At 40.0% G+C, this 24260-nt stretch overlaps 1 protein-coding gene across 1 annotated transcript in view; it reads left to right on the plus strand.

The window, feature by feature from the left end:
• Window positions 1-24260, plus strand: part of grin2aa (glutamate receptor, ionotropic, N-methyl D-aspartate 2A, a) — a 171751-nt gene that overhangs the window by 134812 nt on the left and 12679 nt on the right. Inside the window, exons 6-11 of the mRNA XM_005942459.3 lie at window positions 6688-6890; window positions 10846-11017; window positions 12435-12588; window positions 13627-13752; window positions 14082-14311; window positions 21416-21576. Coding sequence (XP_005942521.1) covers window positions 6688-6890; window positions 10846-11017; window positions 12435-12588; window positions 13627-13752; window positions 14082-14311; window positions 21416-21576 — 1046 coding nt within the window. The remainder of the gene's footprint in view (window positions 1-6687; window positions 6891-10845; window positions 11018-12434; window positions 12589-13626; window positions 13753-14081; window positions 14312-21415; window positions 21577-24260) is intronic.

Here is a 24260-nt window from a genome sequence, read left to right on the forward strand (position 1 = left end):
GTCTGTGACTTATAGTTTGCAGTTCAGTTTGCCGCAATCTGCAGAGTCTCCACCCGATCTTTGAGACTAGCTGTTTCATATTTCATATCTACACACACACAAACACAGACACATGCATGCAAAAGACCTTTTGTTGATGTGCAGAGGAGAGGCAGAGTGTGGTGTTTTTAATACAGAGCCTGGGAAATTGATCAGCACCACATGGTACTGTGGTTCAGAGAAAGCAACAGAAAGCAAGAGACACACCGAGACCCAAAGTGGAAACATAATTGGGAGCTTCTCTCTTTCTTTCTCTTTCTGTCTCCCTCTCTTTCTCACACACACACACACACTTTCTCTCTCTGGTGCTGCTGTCCCACCCATGCGCCAGAAAGCAGCGGCACACAGAGAGAGACCTGCGATGATCAAGAGGTAAAAATTCAGTAACTGCACTAAAATATGGATATGCACTAAAAATATAAAATGTGTCCCCCTGAGGCACAGGAGAGACAGGGAGAGGAGTGCTGTATGGAACGGTATCAAGACGAACAAGAGACAGAGACAGATGGGAGGGAATATTGAGAGCAAATGATCGCAAGAAATGGAGACCCAAAGAGAGAGAAAGAGAAAAGGAAAGAAGCAAAAGGAGGAGAGGAAAGGTATAAATGAGCCACCAGCATGTGTATGAGTTCCCTTTTTTTGAGCACACCTGCTCCTCGCTGCAGCGCACAGCCACATTGGTTAGATGATGTGTCTTTTCCTTTTTTTCCTTTAAGTTTTGAGAAGAGCTACCTTTAAAGTCATTGCACTTGTGTGGTTAGATGTGCGTGTGGTGTTTGGGTTTATTTATTTACTAAGGGTTATGTAACTAATTCAAATGAAGCACATTTTGCAGGAAGTCATGGGGGTATATTTGCCTAGATAATGAGGATGGAGCTTATATGGAGTTTTTGGGGGGGATTTGCGTCAGAGCTTTAGACAAAGAAAAAACAAAGTCTTGGTTGACTAAAATGGTTCCAATTTTTCAACTAATCAGTTTGTCCTAAGGGGAAAAAAAATAATTAAAAAAGTGTACTCGGTGCAGTTTACCCACTAGCAATATTAGGCTAAATTAATTACAAGTAAAACATAAAAGCTAGTGTTTTCTGCATATTAAGTAATCTTAAACTGGTTCTTTTAGTCTGAAATGATATCAGCAAACTTGGGACCAACCAGAAAGGACTTGCCATATTCATATACAATAGTACAGTTTGTGCAGTACTGTCTTGTGTCACCCCTCATTTTGCTTCCAAGGAGCCAGACTCGGATCATGTGATCTGGAGCAATCCGGTTGTTAAGTGATGATGTATTAACCCTGCTTCCAGGTCCAAACTATGCTGCGTTAATTAATGCTATTGTCGTTTTAGCACGTTTTAATGCTTTGTATCTTTTTCTATTTAATCTAAACGAGCCCCCAAAAATAGTCAGTGATCACTGTCGGCCTCTCTGGGTTTTTATTACGACTATTCAAAGCTCTTTAAGGTTTTTAAAACCCTACGATGTAACTACAGCCCATCAGCGAACAGTTTGCCAGGCAACAAATATTTGAATGGGACAGAAAAGAATCACTCTGAGGCTAAAAAAGATTTGAATGGGTACGTGGACATTATTTGGACATTTGCTGTTTCTTCTCTCATTTTCAGTCCAGTACCTGATCAATTTGAGAGGAGATGTGTGTTAGTGTTTTTGTTGATTTATGAATAATTCAAGCATGAAAAGCCACCTAATTCAAGGGATGAATGAGAGCTGTGTTTAAAGAGCTTATATGTCATTATTTGGTATCAGCACATTTATTCTTCCTCATAGTTTGAACTCTTAGGCAACTGTCTTGTAATTTCTTTAAGTAGCCTTCAGGAATGGTCCTCCAGGCTTATTAAAGGACACTCAAAGCTCTTCTTTAGATGATCCCACACTGCTTCAATAATGTTGATGTCCGGTCTCTGAGGAGGTATTTTCTGCATATTCTTCTGCATATCCCAAACACCACTGGCTGAAATGAAGCCCCAAATAATGACACGACCTCCACTATGCTTTATAGATGGCTGTAGATACTCGGTGTTTTGTGCCTGTCACTGTTGTTCTCCACTTCTCCAGTTTCCTCCAATTTTATTTATTTATTGAATTTTTTAATTTTTATTTTTAAGAACAAGTTACACTAATTGTTCTTTAAGAATCACCCCGTTGGTGTAAAAATACTACTTAATGCCTGTCAACCTGTGTTATCTTTGACATTCATGGACTCAACTAAATAAATGACAAATTATTTGCTTTTGTGACAGGCTACAAGTAACAAAGTGCTTAAAGCTAAAATGTAAAATTCTTTATGTAGACACAAAATTGGTTCATCCCTGGAGTTAGGTGCCTTTACTTGAATAATTCATAGGGCAAAAACAAAAGCACATTGTTCTGAAAATGGTCAAGTAAAAAGTCTGGACTGAAAATGAGTGGAAAAAGTCTGGAGAACTGTTGGTGGAGAGCACTTTATAAATGTCCAGAATGTCTGGTTCCTTGAATACTAGTGTATAACTTTATAATTGCTTCATAACTAGTTTAACACATATAAGTAACGCGATTCATCACAGGGTGTTAAAATATTTATTTCACTTAATATGAATTTGAAAAAATGTCTAAAACACAACATCTATAAAGAGATATTTTACATTTCATTCTACAAATATGAATCTGAATTTATAACCTTATTACTCTTGCTAAGCAGGTTCTTTTTGAATGACTTTCACTTTTTCATGTTCTGCCTGATGCGATTTGATCAAATAAAACTAGGCATTCATCACAAATTAGCTAAAATCACAGTAAATAGAACATTTAAATAATTAAAGTTACCATTTACGAGTTACATTTTTTCCTAATTGTTTGATTTTGAAACAATCAAAGTCTAAAAATATTAACTGCTTCAAACTACTGTTCATTCAACAGAAGCAACAAATGTACAAGGAAACATAATCCTTACTTACTACATATCCAAATCTAGATCCATGAACCTCTTATTTGATCAAAATATATTACATTTTCTGTTTGTATATTGCCCTTTTCTTATTTATGAAAGTCTACAGCATTGTAATTGTTTGCTGTATTAAAGCAGGACTTCATCAACAGCACGAGAAAAGTGTATTTACCGATCAGAACCAGGATGTTATATTTTATTCCTGCTGAGTCGATGGAGTGCGTAAACTGCTTCAGGAACTGCTGTGGCGTTAGCAGCCAGTTCACAAAATAATTATTACAGACAGCATGGGATTTGTGCTTGGAGAATCACAATATGGAGAGCAGACGCACAGAAAAGCCCACGTGCATGCACCCACACTTGCAAGTCGACACACAAACACGCACATGCGTCTTCGATTCAGGCGTCGCTATTCTCTGAGCCTTTGTGAAAGAGCTTCACTTTAAAGAAATATGTCTAAATTAATGGATTCCGTTTCTTTTCGATTTTCCACTCTTTCATCCTCTTTTTCTATGCCCTCATTTTTCGCGCACAAACGGCGGCGTGCACATGCGCCCGCACGCATGCACACATTCGGAGCAAGCGTAGGGTGTAGGAGAGGGAGAGCAGAATCCATTTTCCTGACATAATTTTGTCTGACAGGAGTGACAGATACTATTTTATGACTGAATGGGTTTCTCCATGCTATTAGGAACTCATTCTCCCATAATGCAACTTGCCACAACGATAACTCTCCCCGTGAGACTGGCACAGAGAATGTGCTTGGTGTAAAAGCCATGACCCCGGTTTTACTTTATTCTTTTATCATACTCTATCTGTTATTCCTCCAGGTACTAGTTTATTATAGCCCTTGAATATGTGTGTGTGTGTGTGTGTGTGTGTGTGTAGGTTTGCGTGGGCAGAAAAAGTGTAATACAAAGAGACAAATATGAAATGAATGAAATGAAGAAAAAGACATGCTGGTACAAAGAGCAAGACCTTTAAAGAAACAAAGATAAAGAAAGAGGATGATGGAATAGAAAGAACAACAAAGCGGAACAAGTGTGATATGACAAAAGAAGGAGTGGTAGATGAAACAAGTGCTTTAAGAAAAAAGTATACAAAGAAGTATACACCGCACTTCAGGGACAGAGTGTCATCCCGCCACCAAGTGGCTCTAAATCTATTTCAGAGTGATGATGCGATAGGATTGCCGGCGTGGATTGTTATAATGCTGTAATCCCACAGGCTTTAAGATTGTAACCACACACATACACAAACATGTGCACTGCTTTCCATGAACAGCATGTGCACAATATTTGGTATTAGATGTGGGTAGATTCAGCATTTTGTTCTCTGACCAGTCGATAGAGAGTATCTTCCTACCTCTATGGGAATTAATTTATAGCCCCTCTTTCTTTAATTGGAAAGAAAGAGCGATTGGGAGGAAGAGGGAAGAGGAGAACAGCAGGACAGGAAATCAGAGGAGTTGCTGAAGTCAGCTTCTTCTTTCCCTCCTCCTCCTCCTTTCCCTCTTATTTTCTGAGCAGTGCATTTATCACGCTTCTTAGTTTATTGACTCATCCAACCAAATCAGGACTACTCTTCAAAGATGATATTAATGGCTGTACGGGTCAAACAGGATTTAGTTGTACAAACAGGAGAGAGGATAAGAAAATGAACTCGGTAGGAGGGATCTCCATCCATCCATCCAACCATCTATCCATCTGGGCCCATGTTCTAGTAATTCAATGCATTTCAATTTTATTTTTGTAGTGCCAAATCACAACAACAGTTGCCTCAAGATGTTAGCAGTAGGCAGTAGTCGAAGCAGAAATGCCTAAACCTCCCCTTTCAAATCAGGACCACCTACTTCAACTCTTCTGGCAGGACATGAAGGTGCTCCCAAACCCACCAAGAGATTTAATCCATCCAGGGTGTCCTGGGTCGGCCCCAAGGCCACTTCTTGGTGGGACATGCACAGAACACCCCACCTAGGAGGTGCCCAGGAGGCATCCTGGTCAAATGCTTGAACTACCTCAACTGACTCATTTGATGATGAGGAGCAGTGGCTCTACTCTAAAATCCAACCGAATGACTGAGGTCCACAACCAGTCTTTATTGTCTGATCATAATTATGATACAGGAATTACATTTTTACTTTCCCATTAAAATCTTCTATTATCTCCACCCCTTTAATGCATAAACACTCACACAGACACAAACGCACATATGTGGATGGGCGCATACACATGCACTCACTCGATTGAGAAATGCAAAACAGCTGGGCTAAGACAGACAGGAAAATGTGGCCGATCCCTTGAGACTAACGATTACACGCAAGAAGCATGGGTGCCACCTCAGCGTACCGTCCGGCTTTGCTTTCCTCAACACATATGCCTACGCAAACACAAACACACACACACATGCACACACACGCGCACAGTTTGAGGAATGTAGCCGACAGCAGAGTGAGCTGTTGACAGCGGTGCCGACTAAGAGTGGAGAAGAGACTCTAATCCCTGTCAGAGGATAGAAAACCACTCAAAGCAAAACAATTAAAATGCTAATTTCACTTCCTCCTCTCTGCTCGGCTGTTAATGACTTAGCCAGGCGTGCAGGCGAACCAACAACATGTGTGTGTGTGCGTGTGGTTGAGTGCGGATAACAAACACTGTCTCATGACTTCGAGGTCAAGTGGCTGACATATTAGCATTGCTATGATATGTGTGTCGGGTGCAACTGCGTTAAGATATTAGGGGTTTTTTTTCCCCACACACCTAAAACAAAGAAACTATGTTTAGCTTAACCTTTTGCAACCCTGCTCGCAATCTTGTCACTAACGTCTACGAATGAAAATATATCAATGCCTCTGTCTGCATGTGTGCAGTACTAGGAGAGATGGAAACACACGAGACCTCAGAAAGATTTCTTAGATGGAGGAAAAGAGTTAGAGCAGTGTTTTGCCACTTTCTGCCCCGATGCCTGTTGCTGTTTATTATATTCCACTCTGCCTTCCCTGACATAAACATGCATATATATATATATATATATATATATATATATATATACTTTATGTACGAACACACACACACACATAGATCTACAGAGAGATGTCAGTAGGTAAAGATAAAAATAACCCATTGGGGAAACTGTGACATCACAGCTCTGAAAACTTTTTGAATTATCAACAGAGTCCCAACTGTCATACTGTCACACTAAATCTCTGTTTCTGTATGGGTTTGCATGCATAGCAATATCACTGTGTGCATTTTATGATCCAACCCTGCAGGCCATGCATTTAATATGCCGTGCTTTACCTTACATTCAAACAGGCATTTACTGTGGCCAAAGAGCAACATACAGTATATGCTGGCTGCAGCTTTTCCACAAAATGCTTTGTTTTATTTTGTTTTTTCTCATTTCTGCTGTATGTTATTAGGAAAGTTAAGTATATAATGGTCACTAAATCACAACTGCAATTTCTTCACTGCGTTCACTTCATTTGTACTTATAACCATCTCCAACAGAACAGCGTGATAATTTAGACTCCCGGGAGGTAAATGTGAGGCCATGAGTGTGACCCAAACAACAATCAGTCTATTGACTTCCAGCCTACTCAGTAATTGAAAAGCAATACATTGTAGCCCATTGGAAATGTGCCAGGTGTTCTATTTTTAGCCACCAGTTATTATATCTTGTTTCCTACTATCCTCTTCTCTCACCAGATGGGGAAACTGGACAATCGTAGTCTGACACTGAAGTACCCCGTGTGGCCACGTTTCAACTCCTTTGGTGACGCTGAGCTTGATGACAACCACCTGTCCATCGTCACCTTAGAGGAGAAACCCTTTGTCATTGTGGAGGACGTGGAAAGACTCACTGGTACCTGCATGAGGAACTCTGTGCCGTGTAGGAAGCATATCAAAGAGTAAGTGGGATATATGTCCATCTATCATGCTGCAGTGTTAGCTATATCGCTAAGTAAGCAAATGCAGTAAAGCTGCTTCACTGCGAATCACCAAATATTACTGGTGTAAAAATGTTTGATTAAATTTTGTGTTAACAGAATGAACAAACATCTGAAATGCAGTTATGTTCACAAGTATCTGTACAAGGATACAGTTTGTGTAGTTTTTTGGATCTGTGACTTAGTTTGATTGTGTGTTTTTTTTTAATTTGTTAAAGTTCAGATTTTATAACTAAAGAAAAACATTCTGCAGTCATTCACCTTAGTTGTCCTCCATAGTCGCCCAGGAGTATTGGTGTTGTTTCATTTTAAGAACTCTTATTAAGCATTCCAACAATCAGCTAACCAAAACGCAAGTTAAACACTTGGAATATCTACCTTAGCTGTCATGGAATAATGAGGGAACAGGCCTCACTTGGCAATGGAACTGCCTGTCAGTCAATTGTCCAATTATTTTTGAGCCTCTGGAAATAGGGCATTATGTATAAAAAATATCCCAAACAGTTAATGTACTGCTTTTGTTAAATCCCTTAAATCCCTTGAATGAAAGCAGAAAGTCTGCACTTCAGTCACGTCTTGATCTTTTGATTTAAAATCCACTATTTTGGTGCACAGAAGCAAAACTACACCAAAGAAATTAGTCATTGTCTTCAAATTTATGGTCCTAACTTACAAAATACAAAACATTTGGGTCTCATCAACAAGTGGCCACTCTGAACATCTAGTTTTTGAGGTATGTTATACCTACAGTATATATCACACCTCAAAAAACTCGATACCTGCTCCTACTAGGGACACACCCATCATGCAAGTGTAAATGCAGCCGTAATAAGCAAAACAAGGAAATGAGAACGAGATACAGTATTACCGCCTATGTCCATCATATATATTCAAGTATATAAGAAAGTTAAAAGAAAATGCATCCATTAAAATCATCTAAACCTAAGGCACAAAAATGTAAGTGTGTGTTACAGCTAGTCTTAATCTAACAACGCGGTCCTGTAATGGCACACATGCTTATTATTGCAACACAATAAGCTGCACTTAAGTCATCTCACCCACTCTCTTCCTCATTACCTTGCCTTGTGGAAAAGCACAACACAGTGAAATGGTCTGAAATACACTCTACTCGCAGTCTAACTGATTTGCACGTAATGTTGTTGTATGAGAAGAAGAACTAAGGACCGCATAAAAGAAAGTTTCATAAGAGTGTATTGGATAATCAGAAGGTAATAAATTTACATCATCCGTATTTCATTTTCCACAGTGCCGTTTCTGCGCTCCTCTGTCAGTGCATGCTGTCTCGCTCTCCCCTTTCTCTCACGAACACGGAAAGCGATGCAGTGTGCAGGCTTTGCAGCAGCTTCTTTCCTCCTGAAAATGGAGGTGGCTGCTGAACTCAGCATTTTACTTCCTTCCATACCATTTCTTCCGTCTTCTTTTTTTTCACTAACGCCAAAATACCTCTAGCCCCTTGTTATATTATATTCCTGGAGCGCAAACACACACTGTGGGTGTATGTCACAGAGTGACTTGAGTGGTGCTGAATCAGCGTAATAATAAATGACATCTGGATCACGTACATTTTCATGGATATTTATAATAGATATTCATTTTTTCCACATAGAAACACCAGAAAATGTTAGGAGATCAAGTCTGGGCATTTTTCAGAGTTGCCCATTCTCACATGTAGCAATCAGCAATGTTCTTGTTGCTAAATACTGGATCAATTTGGGCAAAGGGAAACAGATCTGCGATGTCACATGTCACACAGAGTCTAGAACAGTTCAGGGCTTTAATGTATGTGTGAAAAAAAAAGGTCTACACACTTTGTGTCACTCGTTCAATGCGTAACGCGTCTGTCTGCAGCTCTTTTTGCGTCACACAAACACAGTTGATTAAGCGGCGATAGTTTTAGGGAAGTGGCTGACAGTGATTTACATCCAGAAAACACTGTGAAGTGGGGCGGAGAGCAAAGCATCTCCAAGGAGGAACACAAACACACATTTACGAGCTCGTACGCTCTCTGTGGCCACATGTCCACTCACTCACAGGCCAATGCTGCTTTTCAGCCTCCCACAGCGCAATTCCCACTCAAGCATCCGAAGCGCCCATTTGGAGAAAGTGGGATAGATGGAGGGAAGGAGAGAGGCAGACCAGGAGTGGCGAACGGGGGTTGGATTGGGGTTGAAGGAGTACCCATGCATGCAGAACCAGAAATTCACTCATCCAGGCCTGGCTTAAGAGCAAGCCATACTTACACTAATGCTCTCATAGTCATACACAGACCCACACTTTCCTCCCTGGAGACCCCTCGGGCCCTGTAGTGTTTCTATATCAAGTTGGCCTGCCAAGTTCACAAACAGCCTCCATAACATCACATGCTCTTACTGCCTGATCTGTACAGTGGCCTGCCTAAATGGGAACGCCATGTTCGTAAATGCAGCTAAGTTCTGGCCTATATGCTTACTCTGTCAGCTCCCACCATTCCCCACCAGCTGAATCTGCCAGAAACTTGGGTTATTTGTCCTTGTTTCGGCTAACATCAACCTGTTCCTTGTAGTTGCATTACATTTACCACAATTTCATTCTTACTTCAACATCACAAGAATATATTGCATATTGTGCTTAAAGCGGCCATGCTTGGAATAAAGACAAGAAATTTACATATCAAAGAGTACAGTGCAGCCGCTGCCTAGTGTGACCTCTTCTGTGGAGAAGACTAAGTTAATTAGCGCTTCTAAGCTCATACCACATTACCCACAGAACCTCAAGCCAGTATCTCTTTTTCTCCGTCCATCCACTCTGTGATTTTATTCCATTGCCACTGGTGTCCAAACTGTTGAGCTACTGTTGAAATGTGTGGATCAGGAAAGCAAAATAAAAAGTTACATTGCATTCGACAGAGCTGCAAATGCAATTAGGAAAATACATTATTTTACACTAAAAAGGAGTCAAGCCCATTATTTTATTTCTTCTGTGATGGATTAAAGGTTGTTTAGTGTTTCAGTGTGGTGTTCAAAAGTTGCAGGTTTCATAGAATGACATTCATAACTGCTGACATATCGGCACTTGGCTCTTTTTTCCCCTTTCTTGTGTGAAACTGTTAGACTGTGAAAGTAAATGCCTTTCCAGTTCAAAGACAGGAAAGAATTCCACTTGGGGAGACATTTGTTTGACAGATCGATGGCGACTAGTGAGGGAGTTTGCGAAAAACTGGCAAATGTTATCTCTTTTTTTCCTGGTGCTGCAGAATAACTTAAAAGTGACAAAGTTTCATCTCTGAAGGGTACTGCAGAGTCACAGCCTGATGCGCGGGGGTCCCCTCCTTACTTTCCGTCAAGTTTTTGCCCAGGTTGTTGTTACGCTAAAGGACGAGGTTATCGTCTTCTAATTAGCACACATCTAAAAGTTAAATGAGACTCCCAGGTGGCTCAAAGTTGATGTGCTCTTGTGTGTGAACTCTTCTGCTCTCAAATTCATATACACAGATGGTACAAGGCTTGCAGATGCAGCGCCGTCAAAATTTCCTTCTCCAGAGAGGCGTTGGGAGAAAAGGGAGCATATTTTTCTAATCTTCAGTCATTCCTGAATAGATTGACCTGAACTTAAAGGTGAAAAAGACCCAGGGTGATATTTGTTCACTGGTGCAATCACAAATTTAACAAACATGATGGAAAAAATGAAGCAAACAATGTTCCTTTTGTTTTTTAATGAATGAATGAATGAGGGTTCCCTACCTAAACGTGGATGTAAAAATGGATTTGCAGGCTATGCAAAGAGCTGGTATTTGTTCTGTCAATGTTTACTTCAGTGTTCAATCATAGCGTTGATGCCGTTTGTTTTTTTCCCACCGCCGACACCGAGTGAAAGACTAATCATCTGCTGATGGTCTTTGTGTTTTGTGCTTCTGCAGCAACACGACTGAGGCTGGTGGGACGTATATCAAGAAGTGCTGCAAAGGTTTCTGCATCGACATTCTGAAAAAGATAGCCAAGTATGTGAAGTTCACCTATGACCTGTACCTGGTTACCAATGGCAAGCATGGCAAGAAGATCAACAACGTCTGGAATGGGATGGTGGGAGAGGTAAAAAGAGCCTTTTTGTGTGTGTATATATAAGTGTGCCTGTGTTATTCAACTACCGTATTACTCATCTTGTTGGAAACTAAGATCATCACACATTGTGGAGATGTGCTTTGATGGAGCAGCACTTTGCTAATACAAAGTGATACATTTCAGATGAAAACATGTATTAAGGTTAAAGTTCATCCTCGTTCTTCTAAGTGGGGTACCTGCTGACCCCACAGGTATACCTTTTATGATATCATACAGGTGTTTCATTCTTTTATTCCAAATTTCCTTTCAGTTACTTGTTGCATGTTGCAGATCATCAAACAAATTTCAATTAGACAAAGATAACCCAAGTAAATCCAAAAGGCAGATTGATGATTAATGATGATTTGAATGAAGTGAAAACAGCTATCCAAACCTACCTGGCCCTGTGTGAAAAAGTAATTGGGTCGATCTCCAGTTGGCGTGTCAACGTATTCTTGGGCAAGATACTGAGCCATGAGTTGCCCTGATGCATCCATTGGCGTGTAACTGGTGTAAATAAAGTTCTTGAATCTCACATTTGCAAAAAATATCTTACTGATCAGATGAACTTTTTTGAGTTTGAGTCCCGTTAAATCTAACACAACATTTAAACATGCAAGCCCCTGAACTAGCGATTCGCCAACAATGACCCCTATATGTGATCAGGAGGTAAATATTGCAGGGCAACAAATGTGTGAGCAACCAAACCTCAGAACTGATGCCCACTGGAAAGTTTGATCTTAAGTAATCTGTAATCAAAGGCAGATTTAACTAAAAAAGGTGACCAACAATTTAAAATGTGCTTTTTTTTAAAGCAGACTGTTAGAATGATCATTTATTTTTTCCAATTTTTTTATGTTTCAAAATAAATTTAAATATCGCCAGAGCAAATGTTCACAGAGTGTAAAAAACAAAAACAAAAACAAAAAACAACTGTTACTATAGCAACTCAGACCTGAAGACCCAAGTTCCAGAGTTAATTTTAAGACTATAAACTTTGCATTTTTTAATGCTTAATTAATTCATTTTCTGGGTTGAATGTTATTTGTATTTGTTTTAATCCTATTTTGCACTACTGCTTGCATATTGGCTACATTGATTAAATTTCAGTATGAGATTAAAAACTTTATTTATGTGCAATCAGTAATCTTTACATTCTTGTGCACAGATTTGTCAACATTTACTTTGGGTGGAAAAGACAACATGTAGTTAGCCTAATGAAGACATTTGTTCTACTCTGTGATAGCTATCGAGGGTGTACTCCACCTTTTGACCCTGTGACAGCTGGGGTGGAAATGGATCCAGATGGATGAATGGATGAGTAGATTGTAACTTTCTCTTCCTTTCTCCCCAATCATTCCTCTTATGTCCCTGCTCTCCTCCCTCTTCCTCCCCCTACCCTGAAAAGGTGGTCTATAAGAAAGCCGTCATGGCCGTCGGATCTCTGACGATCAATGAGGAGCGTTCTGAGGTCATCGATTTCTCCGTCCCGTTCGTGGAAACTGGGATCAGTGTCATGGTGTCCCGTAGCAATGGAACTGTGTCCCCATCAGCCTTCCTTGGTAATTGTCACCAAATAGCTGCTCTTCTCTTGTTAGACTGAGGAGAGAACAAGAAGAAAACCTGTCTTGTTTGCTTCTCTGGTTTGTGTTAGTATAGAACAGTGTTTGTTTTGAGTGTGTGTGTGTGTGTGTGTGTGTGTGTTCCCTCAAATACAGCACTGACAACATAATTCACTTCTGTTACACAGCTGTCAATACTTGCTCTTTCATCTGAGGGATTTAGCTGAATGCCCGCTTCCTGCCACAGCGACTCTCACTTACCTGAGAGGCACTTAACCGCAGGATTTTAACCTAAGAGACCACGGATATCCCCGTTATGGTTCCTCGGTCACGTTCATTTGATGCAGAGTGCTTTAACATTGACATCCACAACAGTTCGCGATGCCACTGACCCAATGCACACACAAGCTTACATGCAAATTGGCTGCAGGAATATCCACAAAAAAGAGAAACTCTAACACACACAGCAAGGACACACACGCAAGTACACATGCTGACATGCATGGAAGCATGCAGTTAGTGGTGTGAAAATGGAAATTATAAGGGCTTAGCAGGAAAACCTCATAATGGCTGCTTGCCACTCTGCACATGCACACTCAAATGCACACATCCCGGTGTGCGGCCCTATGCCAGCAGTGCTCTCCCATACATTAGAGCAGAGTTTAATCTCTGCAGTAATGTTAAGGACTCAGAGGGAGGACAGGAGTGCTGACACCAGGGCTTTCTATACTGTACCCCTTATTCCACAGCCAAATAGGAGGAACGCCAGTATATATGCAAGTGGTTTGGGGTAGGTGGGTGGGGTGAGATCTGTAGGGCTTCTGAACTTAGAACGGTCTGCTTGGACATGGAGTTCTTCCCTCAGTATGTGTGTGTGTGTGCATACGGTATTTCTGACCTGTTTATTCCTTCAGTTTGTGGAAAGACGAGGAGTGTGCAAATGATAAGAAAAAGTGACGGATAAGCTATAAAAAGTGCAGTATTAGCTAAGCATGAGCACGACCTCTGTTCTCTTGACTTTCTCTCTTTCTTTCACAGAGCCATTCAGTGCATCAGTGTGGGTGATGATGTTTGTGATGCTCCTGCTGGTGACTGCAATGGCTGTCTTCATGTTCGAATACATCAGTCCTCTTGGCTTCAACAGAAACTTGGCACAGGGAAAAGGTGAGTACGGACACTAAAGCTTAATTTAGACTTCTGCACTGATTCTAGCCTATGCCAACATTTATGCCTGTGTTGCTGTGGTGCTGCTGCGTGTAGTCACATTTCTAAGGAGGTACACGTCAAGTTATGGCGTAGGGTTTCAGGAGGGTTACAATATACCTACGACATAAATTTAACACAGAAGCACAAGTCCACTGCTCTAATATTGGGTAGTTTAAATTGCATGTCACTTGTTCTACAAATAGATTTTGAAATATATGTTTTCTTCCTTACTAATTTTATACCATCCATCTCTCTTTCCCACACACACTCTCTTTCCTCGTTTTCAGACCCTCACGGCCCTTCCTTCACCATGGGCAAGGCAGTGTGGTTGCTGTGGGGTCTGGTCTTCAACAACTCTGTGCCGGTGCAAAACCCAAAAGGAACCACCAGCAAGTTCATAGTGTCAGTATGGGCCTTCTTCGCTGTCATCTTCTTGGCCTCCTACACTGCCAACTTGGCCGCCTTCATGATTCAGGAGGAGTTTGTCGACCAAGTCACCGGGCTTTCAGACAACAAGGTAACGAAGAACGAATGAGGTAGTTTTATGATATGTTTTTTGCAGGCCTTCAGTTTTATATCATACAACAGGATTAGAAAATCATCATAGGATGAAGGGGAAAATGTTTTTGTTGCGTGTGGCACTACCGTTCCTCTCACAAAGTTTCAGTCACCTGAATTCAAATGTACAAGTTTTACCGTTTTAAATCCAGCTGGAAATTGTGTTCTGTTGCTCCAGAATGAATTAACATGGGCTCTGTTTTATGCACTCAGAATCAAAATGACATGCATATAGAAAAATGCAGCAACAAACAGAAAGACTGGGATATTAAAAGAAAAGGTCAAGCCAAATGTAGTGAAACAGATTGGAGGGTTGGAGAAGGCTAGACAAAAGAGCAGAGTGCTTCCAAGGACAGAAATACAGATGTATTAGGGGCGATACTATCAAGAGAAGGCTGACATAGAGGGTTTTGACAACAAACAGACGGAGAGAGGGAGGGAGGGATGGTGTAAGAGGTACATCAATTGGCAGGAGAGAGACTGAGGACTAGCAAAAGGCCAAGACACACAAGATGGTACAAGACAACAGGCAGACAGATATGGGCCAGGTTGAAGGCTGAGGTAAGGGAAGAAAGGCATTAGGAGGGAGAAAATAGAATATGTGGAAAGACAGGGAGGGTCGGGAACGAAAGGAAACAGACAAGAAGGGCAAATGGCCATTTAAACAGTTATGCTGAGAGAGGCTGACCATCGAGCCAAATGCGACCGACAAAATAATGAAAAGCATTCCTCGTGCCGGGCCATGTTTTGTGTAGTTTACTTAAGGTGGGTTTAGACTGTTAGCAGGTACAAACAGATGCACTCTACTGTACCTATCAACCTGAGGGAAGGATGTAACACCACTAGTGTAAATTCTTATACTTTGGTACAACCATTTCCTTTAATATGCAATTATAATCATTTTATATGATGAGGCAAACACATTTTTTTCTAAAAGTAACATTTTTTTCTTCCAAAAGTTGCAGGACCAAAATGCTTCACAAAAGTGCACACACATACACACAACACTCTGTTGCATCAGTGCTCAACGAGATGAAGTTTAAGATTGCATCACTGCCCTCAATGCATTTGGGAAATATAGGCATAGTTTCCAAAGCAGGCTTTTGCCGTTGTTAGTTACCATCCCTAAGTTTGGTGCTTTACCTTTAGCTTTCTGGCTAACTTGCTGTAGCTGTGATAGCAGAATCAGATAGCTCCCCTTCGCTGTCTTGTTATATCAGTGCGTGTAGGTGTGGTTACAGCTAATATGTATTTAAGCTAATGATGATGACAGATCTTTAAAGGCAGCAAATAGTTTACTACCACTCAGTCTGAAATGTTAGTACTGATAGTAGTGATATATGTACCAGTGTGTGAATGTGTGTGTGAATGGGTGGATGACTGGATATGTAAAGCGCTTTGGGGTCCTTAGGGACTAGTAAGGCACAATATAAATACAGGCCATTTACCATGTACAGGCTAATCTCTGCCATATACTTATGGTGCTCACAAACTATGTGCAGTGGACAAGATTTTGCACTTTCTAATGAAAAGTGGCAGCAGTGTAGAATAGGCTGGGTATCGTCACTGATTTCTAGAATCGTTTTGATTTTTCTATCTATAAAAAGAAAGAAGATTCTCCTGGCCTGGGATTTTATAGCAGATGACCTTAAAAATATTCTGCAGTAGATCAAAAATGAAAGAAAACCATTAATCAACATATGAACATTACCTGATGCTGCTGAAATGAAGCAGAGCAAAGTTACAGAGGTTTTATTAGAGACACAGCCAAGCGTTTTGCAATTTTGCATAATTTTAAAAAGTGAAAAGTTTAAATTTGTTCAGTATTGAACAGCAGAAATGAGGCTTTCTTTTCGGAAGTAATTAAAAGGAAAAAAACAGCGCTGTAAACAACGGCAGACTTGTGCGTAAAAAGCAAGTGAATAATGCAGAAAAAAGAGATTTTTAGATTGGAAACTGTTCTTGAAGTACAGAGACAGAGAGGTCTGCATGAAGTGTGATTTTATCGTAGTGGAAGCAAAACAGGAAAGGTCAGAGGGAATTCATGATGATGTTTATGTGAAGCAAAGTTTGGATCTTCTTTTGCTGCTGGTTCGGTCAATATTGTTTGGAGAGAGATAAAAACCTGCAGCTTCAGAATCAGCTCAAAAAGGGCGTAAACACAAAGCGCAGACCCACCGAAACATCAGAATCAGCGAGCTGTCGGCTTTCAGCCCCGACTGTGTCCGTGCCGTCGGGTGAGAAAAGCGACATCTCACTGATTCTGATCCGTCGGCGGGTCCACGCTTTGTTTTTACGTCTTTGTGCAGAATCCGTGTACCTGCTCTCATTTACTGTTTTAGCTGTTTGGTGGATGTTGAAAGTTTGTGAGGTTTAACCTGAGATTCTGGCGTTTCGTGCAAAATACATTCATATTTAAAAATCGATTCTGGATTTTATTGAGTCAATATCACGTTATCCAAGCTAGAATCAATTTTAATCGATAAATCGATAATCAAAACCCACCCCTAGTATAGAAGCTAGTTTAACTAGTGATCGTTTTAGCATCGCTGTTAGCATTGCTCAAAGATCATACTAAGTTACACAGGCATTATTTTACAGACTTTGTAGATTACATTTGGTGGATGTTTGTGCCAAATCTAGGAATAGAGAGCTTTAAGAATTGTATGCAAATATAAATTTAAGTTGATTACATTAGTCACTAACAGAATTCTTAGAATGGTCTGTGATTCACCTGTGGGGAAGTATAATAGAACAAATTACTGGTAAAGAAGTGTTTCTCCTAAAATTATTCATTAACTGCACGACTGGTCGATCGCTGTGTCACATTGTTTTAATTTTAAATTCCTACTAACTGAAGCCTTCAAAAAAACGTTTTATTTTTGTTTTTAAAAAGTGTATTTTACATGGCACTTACACTTTCTTAAAGCTGCAGTATTTGTGCATTGTGTCCATTTCAGTCAATGGTGACAGGAAGAGCTGTTTTTATTTGTTTTAATAATTGATGAAGAGAAAGCAATGGATGTTTATTGAGCTGTTAAACTTGTTCTCTAAGCAGCCTGCTTCATGCACAAGTGGAGAGCAGTCAGTTAACAGGTCTTTGGTGTTTTATGATGCATGGGGATTTGTCTTTTGCAAATCTGGCTGCTCTTTCTCTGCTTTTCGGTTTTGTTTCGGTTTCTCAGCATTATAAAATTGCTTTTTGTGAAGCCTACAGACTTCAAAGTTCAAATGTAAACAATCTGCTGCTGTTGTTGGAGCTGTAGTAGCTTTCAGCGGCATTATGATGAAAGAAATAACTAGGTTCTGGCGCTTTCCACATGCATCTACTTAGAAGAGATTTAAAACATCTCAATAATGTTAAAAAAAACAGTCACATATGAGCAAAACATGCAGATTTGTAGACATGTAGACAAACGCTGGGAAGCAATGGGACATGAAAATGTAGCGTGGAGACCCCTAATGACTCAGTCACTAAAAATAGGATGGCACAATAGGACCACTTTTGATCGCATGGCAATTACAGAGGTCACCTGGTGCGAGGCAGCCTTCGTCCAAACATTGACTGTCTGACTGCAATCACTCTCAGACAGACTAGTGAAGGTTTGCAAAAAATTGCAGTCTAGTTCATAAATGAGTGCAACTCTTCTGCAATGTGCCTCACTCTACGTAAAAGCAAGGTTGCACAGTGCCTGCTATAATTCAAACACTTTGTTTCAAATCTACGAGGTTCTGAGTAGACAACAAATGTAAGTTGTTAATGTAAATTTCTGTTTAATATGAACAGAACAGATTTGTGATTTTTGCCAGTTTATCTCAGTTAATTGAAGTCATTCCATTTATTGGCATTTTGATGCACCAAAGTCGCTTTGAAGACTGGTGTGATCGCAGATCTGCTCTTCAACCATTTTAAAGGCAGCGAGGTTGCAAGTTCATTGCAAATAGTCTGAATAATTTTGTTCATGTCGTGATCTCCACTGTTTTATAGCATAATATTTACACACACAGAGAATAAAAAAACATAGTAAGACATGTATCCGTCTGCATGCCAAATATCCTCGGGCAAGATACTAACCCCAAGTTGCTCTCCAATACATCCATCAGAGTGTGAATGTCTCCGACTGTTCGGCAGGAACCACTTAAGCATAGAAAATTGTGAATGAGTGAAGGAAGCATGTTGCATAAACTCCTTTGAGTGCTCAGGTAAAGTAACAAACCGTTATACAAGAACCAGTCAGTTTATAGTGATTAGGAGATGGAGGGGAAAGCAGAAGCAGAACAGACCAAAGAAGACCTGCAGGACAAAATAGAAGAAAATAAAGGAGTAGGGTGAGTTAATAAACATGGCAAAAGCAATGAGATCGATCAAGGTTTCATGATAACCACAGACATTTGTAAGCAATATATTTATATGTTGCACAGAGTTACTATAATTTTATTGTGTTTTATTTTATTTGTTTTTATTCCATTTAGCTTGTGTAGGTTTGTAGGTTTGCTCCTTTCTGTGGTTTGTGGAGTCAACTGATACTCACATCGCCATCCAGTGTCTGTAAACATGTAACCTGTGCCTTTTTTAAGGTGAAAGTTTTTACCTATTTAATAAAACATATTCCAATTATAGTTATGTAACGTACATGGACATAATGTGTAGACTCTCAGTTTTCAGTTGAGAGTATCCACATTCAAATTGGATGAAGGGTTTAGGAGTTTTAGCTCATGTGACATCCTTTTTTTTTAATGAGCAAAAGCAATTGGACAATTGACTCGAAGGCTGTTTCATGGGCAGGTGTGGGCAATTCTTTCATTATGTCATTACCAATTCAACAGATAAAAGGAAGATTTTGCTGTGAACAGACACTATGTGGTTAAAGGAGGTCTCCATGCAGGTGAAACAAGCCATCACTAAGCTGCGAAAACAGAAAAAAAACATCTGAAATGAAGAGATTGTGTTAAAAAAATGCTTTACTTCCTCACATTTTTATACAGTCTTTTTGTTCAACCCACTGAATTAAAGCTTAAAGTTTGCACTTCAACTGCACCAGAGTTGTTTCTTTTAAAATTCATTGTGGAACAGAAAACAAATATTAGAAAAAAAATGTCTCTGTCCAAAAATTTATGGACCTGACTGTATATGTTCACAGTTTTATTACAGATTATTTAAGGCTTTTGATGTTGGCGTTTGACATTGAGCTTAGTTAATAAGAATAATTTGTGTGATACCTTTACATATCACTCTGATTTTAATACCTATTATTAGCACCTATACACTCTACATGCACTTACAGTACATAAGGAGAAAAGTGTTCTCAGGCTGCTGAGAGAAATTTCTCCTCTGGGTTTTGAGTCTTTTACCCAGGTAACTGGATTTTGTCCTGTGAGAAACCTTCATATTTTAATTAGATTAGTGATTATTACAGTCATTACACACATTACCAGATTTAGGCCAGATGACTCACCTCACTCAAAGCTCACCTCTTACTGATGCTCTCCTTTCCCCATGGCATTGTACTGAAATGCAGTTTAACGTGCAGGGTTTGCACAACCCTGCATATATTTGAACCAAACTGTGATCTCTTTCTAAAGCTAATCGAACAGATTTTGGCAGCTAACCTGCAAGTAAAAGTATACTGCTGTATCAAGGAAAAGACGCTAAAGTACATCTTATGGATAATTTGGTAAGACCTGGAGGTTTCTGACAGCATGGCAGTATTTGAAAGTTGAGAATGCGTGCTTTTTTAAAATAGTCTTTGGAAACCCTGCATCAGAAAATCGTCCGGAAATCTTGCCAGAAAGCCTTGACGGACAACAATCCCCACGATCTGGTTGTGGCTATGTTGCAGGACGGTGAGTTCTTTTATCTACACCTATCTTAGCCTCAAATCCTCTCCTGCCTCCGCTCCTTCATTTTGTCGTCAGCTCTGCATTAAGCTTTCGTTAGCAGCAGCTGGTGCAGTTCTTAAAAGCCCTTCACTGATAATTATCAAGCAAGAGAAGAGTGCTTTTCAAGTCTGAATCCCAACCCGCCACTCCACCACACCCCAACCAGCCCCTGTCACCCCCCTCTCACTCCTCCTGGGACATTTACCCTCTCCTGACCTAAAAGCTTCTATTTAACCTTAAGAAAGGCACAAATGAAGAAAAGATGAAGAAGGAGAAGTAAACAATAGCAAGGACTGTGGGAGGAGAGAATGTCTCCTAAGGGCTGTTGCTTGTCATGCTGACAAACACACTGTGTGACATCTCCACTAACATATGAATGCGCACTCGTATGCACAGCGCAGTTTGACTTGTCGACACGCGCTCACGCTCACCCTGACCTGATTACACAGCAGAGACACATATATGTGCCGTCAGATGCAGCATGTATAAACGCTTAGAAATATGCTCAAATATATTATGCAGATTAGTTTTTGATGCAAACAAATAGTGCATCGTTTTTGCAAACAATCAAGCAGATGAGTTTTGTGTATGTTGAACAGACAGAGAAAACAACAGGAATGCTAATAATCTGCTAATGAAATCCTCCAGTAGCAGCCTACAAGTGGAGTCAATCATGTGTTGTATGAATACGTTAAAGCAAAGTAAAGTAAGCCTGTAAGCGTTTGAGATGACATGCAGTGTTATGTTTCTGAGAACCGCTTTAATAATATGGACTGAAACCGTCGGCGCACAAACTAGCACAGCATGTGGTTAGAGTGAGGCTCATAAATACACACTTGTAATTGATAGGGTTTGTCTGCTTCTGGCACCGAGGGCAGATTGTTACCACAGTGCTGGAGGGTTGGTTTTTACCTCAGCTACAAGCACGCTTGGACAAAACTCTTGACCTGTACTCTGATACACTGATTATACCTGAGAGGGGGTTTGTGGAGGAGGCAGAGAGAAATGATGGGAGAATTTGAAAATTAAAGAAAATCAGCGAGTGGATGGGAAACTACGGCACCAGTGGTTCCTTCAGTAAGGGTTGTTCTTGAAGTGTTGTGGGGTTTTTTTTTATAAATTCAAATGAAGATGTGTAACCTCAGCTTTTCCTTTTCCTTCTCCATTGTTCTTCTCATCACAGTTTCAGAACCCATATGCTTACTCGCCTCCGTTCCGCTTCGGGACCGTTCCAAATGGTTCCACTGAAAGGAACATCAGGAAGAACTATCCCGCCATGCACCAGTATATGGTGAAGTATCACCAAACTGGAGTCCAGGATGCACTCGTCAGCCTCAAAACGGGGTAAAGAGACACTTTGTGTGCATGGGTTTTTGTGAGTTTGTTGGTAAGTGCACTTTTACATCATTCATATGTGTGTAGTTTTTTGTGAAAACCTAGGCCTGTGAAGTGTACCTCTTTCATGCCTGAATGTATCCACTTTTGTGTGTGTGTGTGTGTGTGTGTGTCTGTGGTGACAGGTCCTGTGAGACTGTGGATGAATGGGCTTCCTCATTGGGAACAGCAAGGGTTATTTTTAGCGCTGGACTCTATAGTGGGACTGATAGTGTGTAAAGGGGGTGAGGAGTGGGGCGGTTATCAGTCTAACCAAGGAGAGATCTAAAGAGTGTGTGGATGAAAAAATAAAGGTAAAGATGGGGGGAAAGAAAAGTGAGGACCAGAGTCAAGAGGAAGAGGGTAAGAGTTGAAACCCAAGTGCCAAATGTTTAATTGCAGAAAATGAAACACAAATGGGCCAAGAGACTAGAGAATAAGAACATAGAGAGTGCACTGGAAAAGAAAAGTGAGGCAAGGGGAGGATAAAGAAGGGCAGAGAAAAGGGACAGGAAAGGAAGTATGGAGCATCAAGGATAAGAGAGATGGGAGGGAAAATGAGAACGTTAAATGACAATCGGTCGTTGAGATGACAAGAGGATATTTTTAATTGGTCACTGGCAATGGGGTGGGATCCAATTAGAGGTTCTATAGCTCAGACAACAGGCTGCCCCCAGGGAGAAATTAAATAGAGAAACAATAGATCCTCTCAGCTCCTTATCTTCCATCCACAAGTTACAGTATAAGAAAGCTGGATGTAAACACAGCATCTATGGTACTGTTAGGCACTCTGGCTTCTGTTGTTTTATTCACATGCAACATATATACATGTGTTGAAGTAAACTAATGCTTTGTGCACAACAGCTTATAAGTATACAAAAACACAAGCTTATCTGTGTATCTGTGGACTCCACCTGCTGAAGGTGTCTGCAGTCAGTAATGCAGTCATTGATATTTCGGCTCTGTGGCATAAGCAGTTGAGCAGCACTGCACCATTCAGCTATTTGGGGCTCGATGGCTGGATTAACTGTGATCACACATAATGCTGAGAGGCTTTACACACAAAGACACACACAAAATCTGTTACAGCCACAGGAACCAAGAATATTCACAGGGGAGCGAAATTGATTTGATTTAATTATTGTTACTCTTTAAAAATAAGCAAAGTTCAACTGTTTTAATGGTTATGGTTAATTTAAAGGGTATTAAAATGTTGTGTTAATATATGTGTTTCAGAGGAGTTTGGAAGTTTATAATGCTTGAACCACCGCATCAGCGTCGCACTGTAACACACTCGATTCTCCAGTATTGAAAACATCTTCAGTCTTAACAAGTTGATGATTGCCAAATTCAAGTTAGCAACTTTTTCCCCACTTTTTTCAGAAAAAAACACCCATCTATTATGATGAATCATACAGTTTCTCTACATTGGTAACAAAGTCTGACAGTAACAGAGTGGACAATTAATTGCTAGAATAAATGCTAAAAGCACATGGCACAAATCAAATCATGGTTAAAATCCCTATCTGATGAATAATTATCGGTGTTTTCATCATGGTATAATGCTATTATAGTGACAAGTTTGGCATTAAACGCAGAAAACCCAGCAAACATATCTCCATGTGCTTAAGATTTTGTCAGTAACTGTATGTGACATCCTTTTCTGTAGCTTACATAGTTGTGGGAGCAATTCAAGCAATTTATATATTGATTGGTTTTCAGACACAAATTTTTTAGAGAATATATTTTTAAAATAATTTGAATATAATAGAATTATGAAAATCAACTATTTTGGGAGTTTTTAAATATTAAAAAATTAATGCAAAGATATTTTGATTGCAATAGTGCAGTGTTTCCCAACCTTTTGGAGCCACGGCACATATTTCACATTAGAAAAATTACACGGCACACCACCAAACAAAAATGTACAGCAGAGGATTAGGGCCACTGGGGAAAAAAAATGGGAACATCTTTTTTTTTTTAATTCTGAGAAAAAAGTCAGAATTGCCTTTTTTTTGTTCAGAATTCTGACTTTTTTCTCAGAATTCGAAGAAAAGATGTTCCCACTTTTTTTTCAGTGGCCCTAATCCTCTTCTGTAAAACTGTCACAAACAGCATATTGATAATTTTTCACCTCACAGCTGGCCTAGTGGAATTAGCTTGGTTTGTCCCCAGTATACTTTTTTTGCTTTCTTCTGACCTGTACTCATGCTGGGGCCTTCATCTGGGTTGGAAATTTTCTCCAGGACCCAGGTCAGGGGTCCGTTCTTCGTACCTCGCTAAGTAAGTTAGCTGGATTTGATTGTTGACGATTTCGCGTGATCCTGGATCGTTCGGTTCCCCGAAGCTCATCCGGGACTTGCTGTCATAGCAACAGAGCCGTAAGCGTAAACCTGCTCGGGAGCAGGCTTACTTTATGTAAACAGGATTAGATCGCGGCCACTCAGGTATATCCGCTTCATTTATACGAAAGCAACAGCAATATTTTACCACTGTTTCACCATAAATAAATATTATCAATGTAACTAAAGATAATGCAGTACTTGATCCTTTTATTGATTTCATACAGATACATACAGGTCATTTCCTAAAAAAAGGGAAATGTACTATTAATCATTCTATTTCATGTATTTGATTATTTCAGATGTAATTCA

This window comes from Haplochromis burtoni, unplaced genomic scaffold (genome assembly GCF_018398535.1).
Source record: "Haplochromis burtoni strain Fernald_Lab_line unplaced genomic scaffold, NCSU_Asbu1 Contig_334, whole genome shotgun sequence".
Classification (NCBI taxonomy): Eukaryota; Metazoa; Chordata; class Actinopteri; order Cichliformes; family Cichlidae; genus Haplochromis; species Haplochromis burtoni.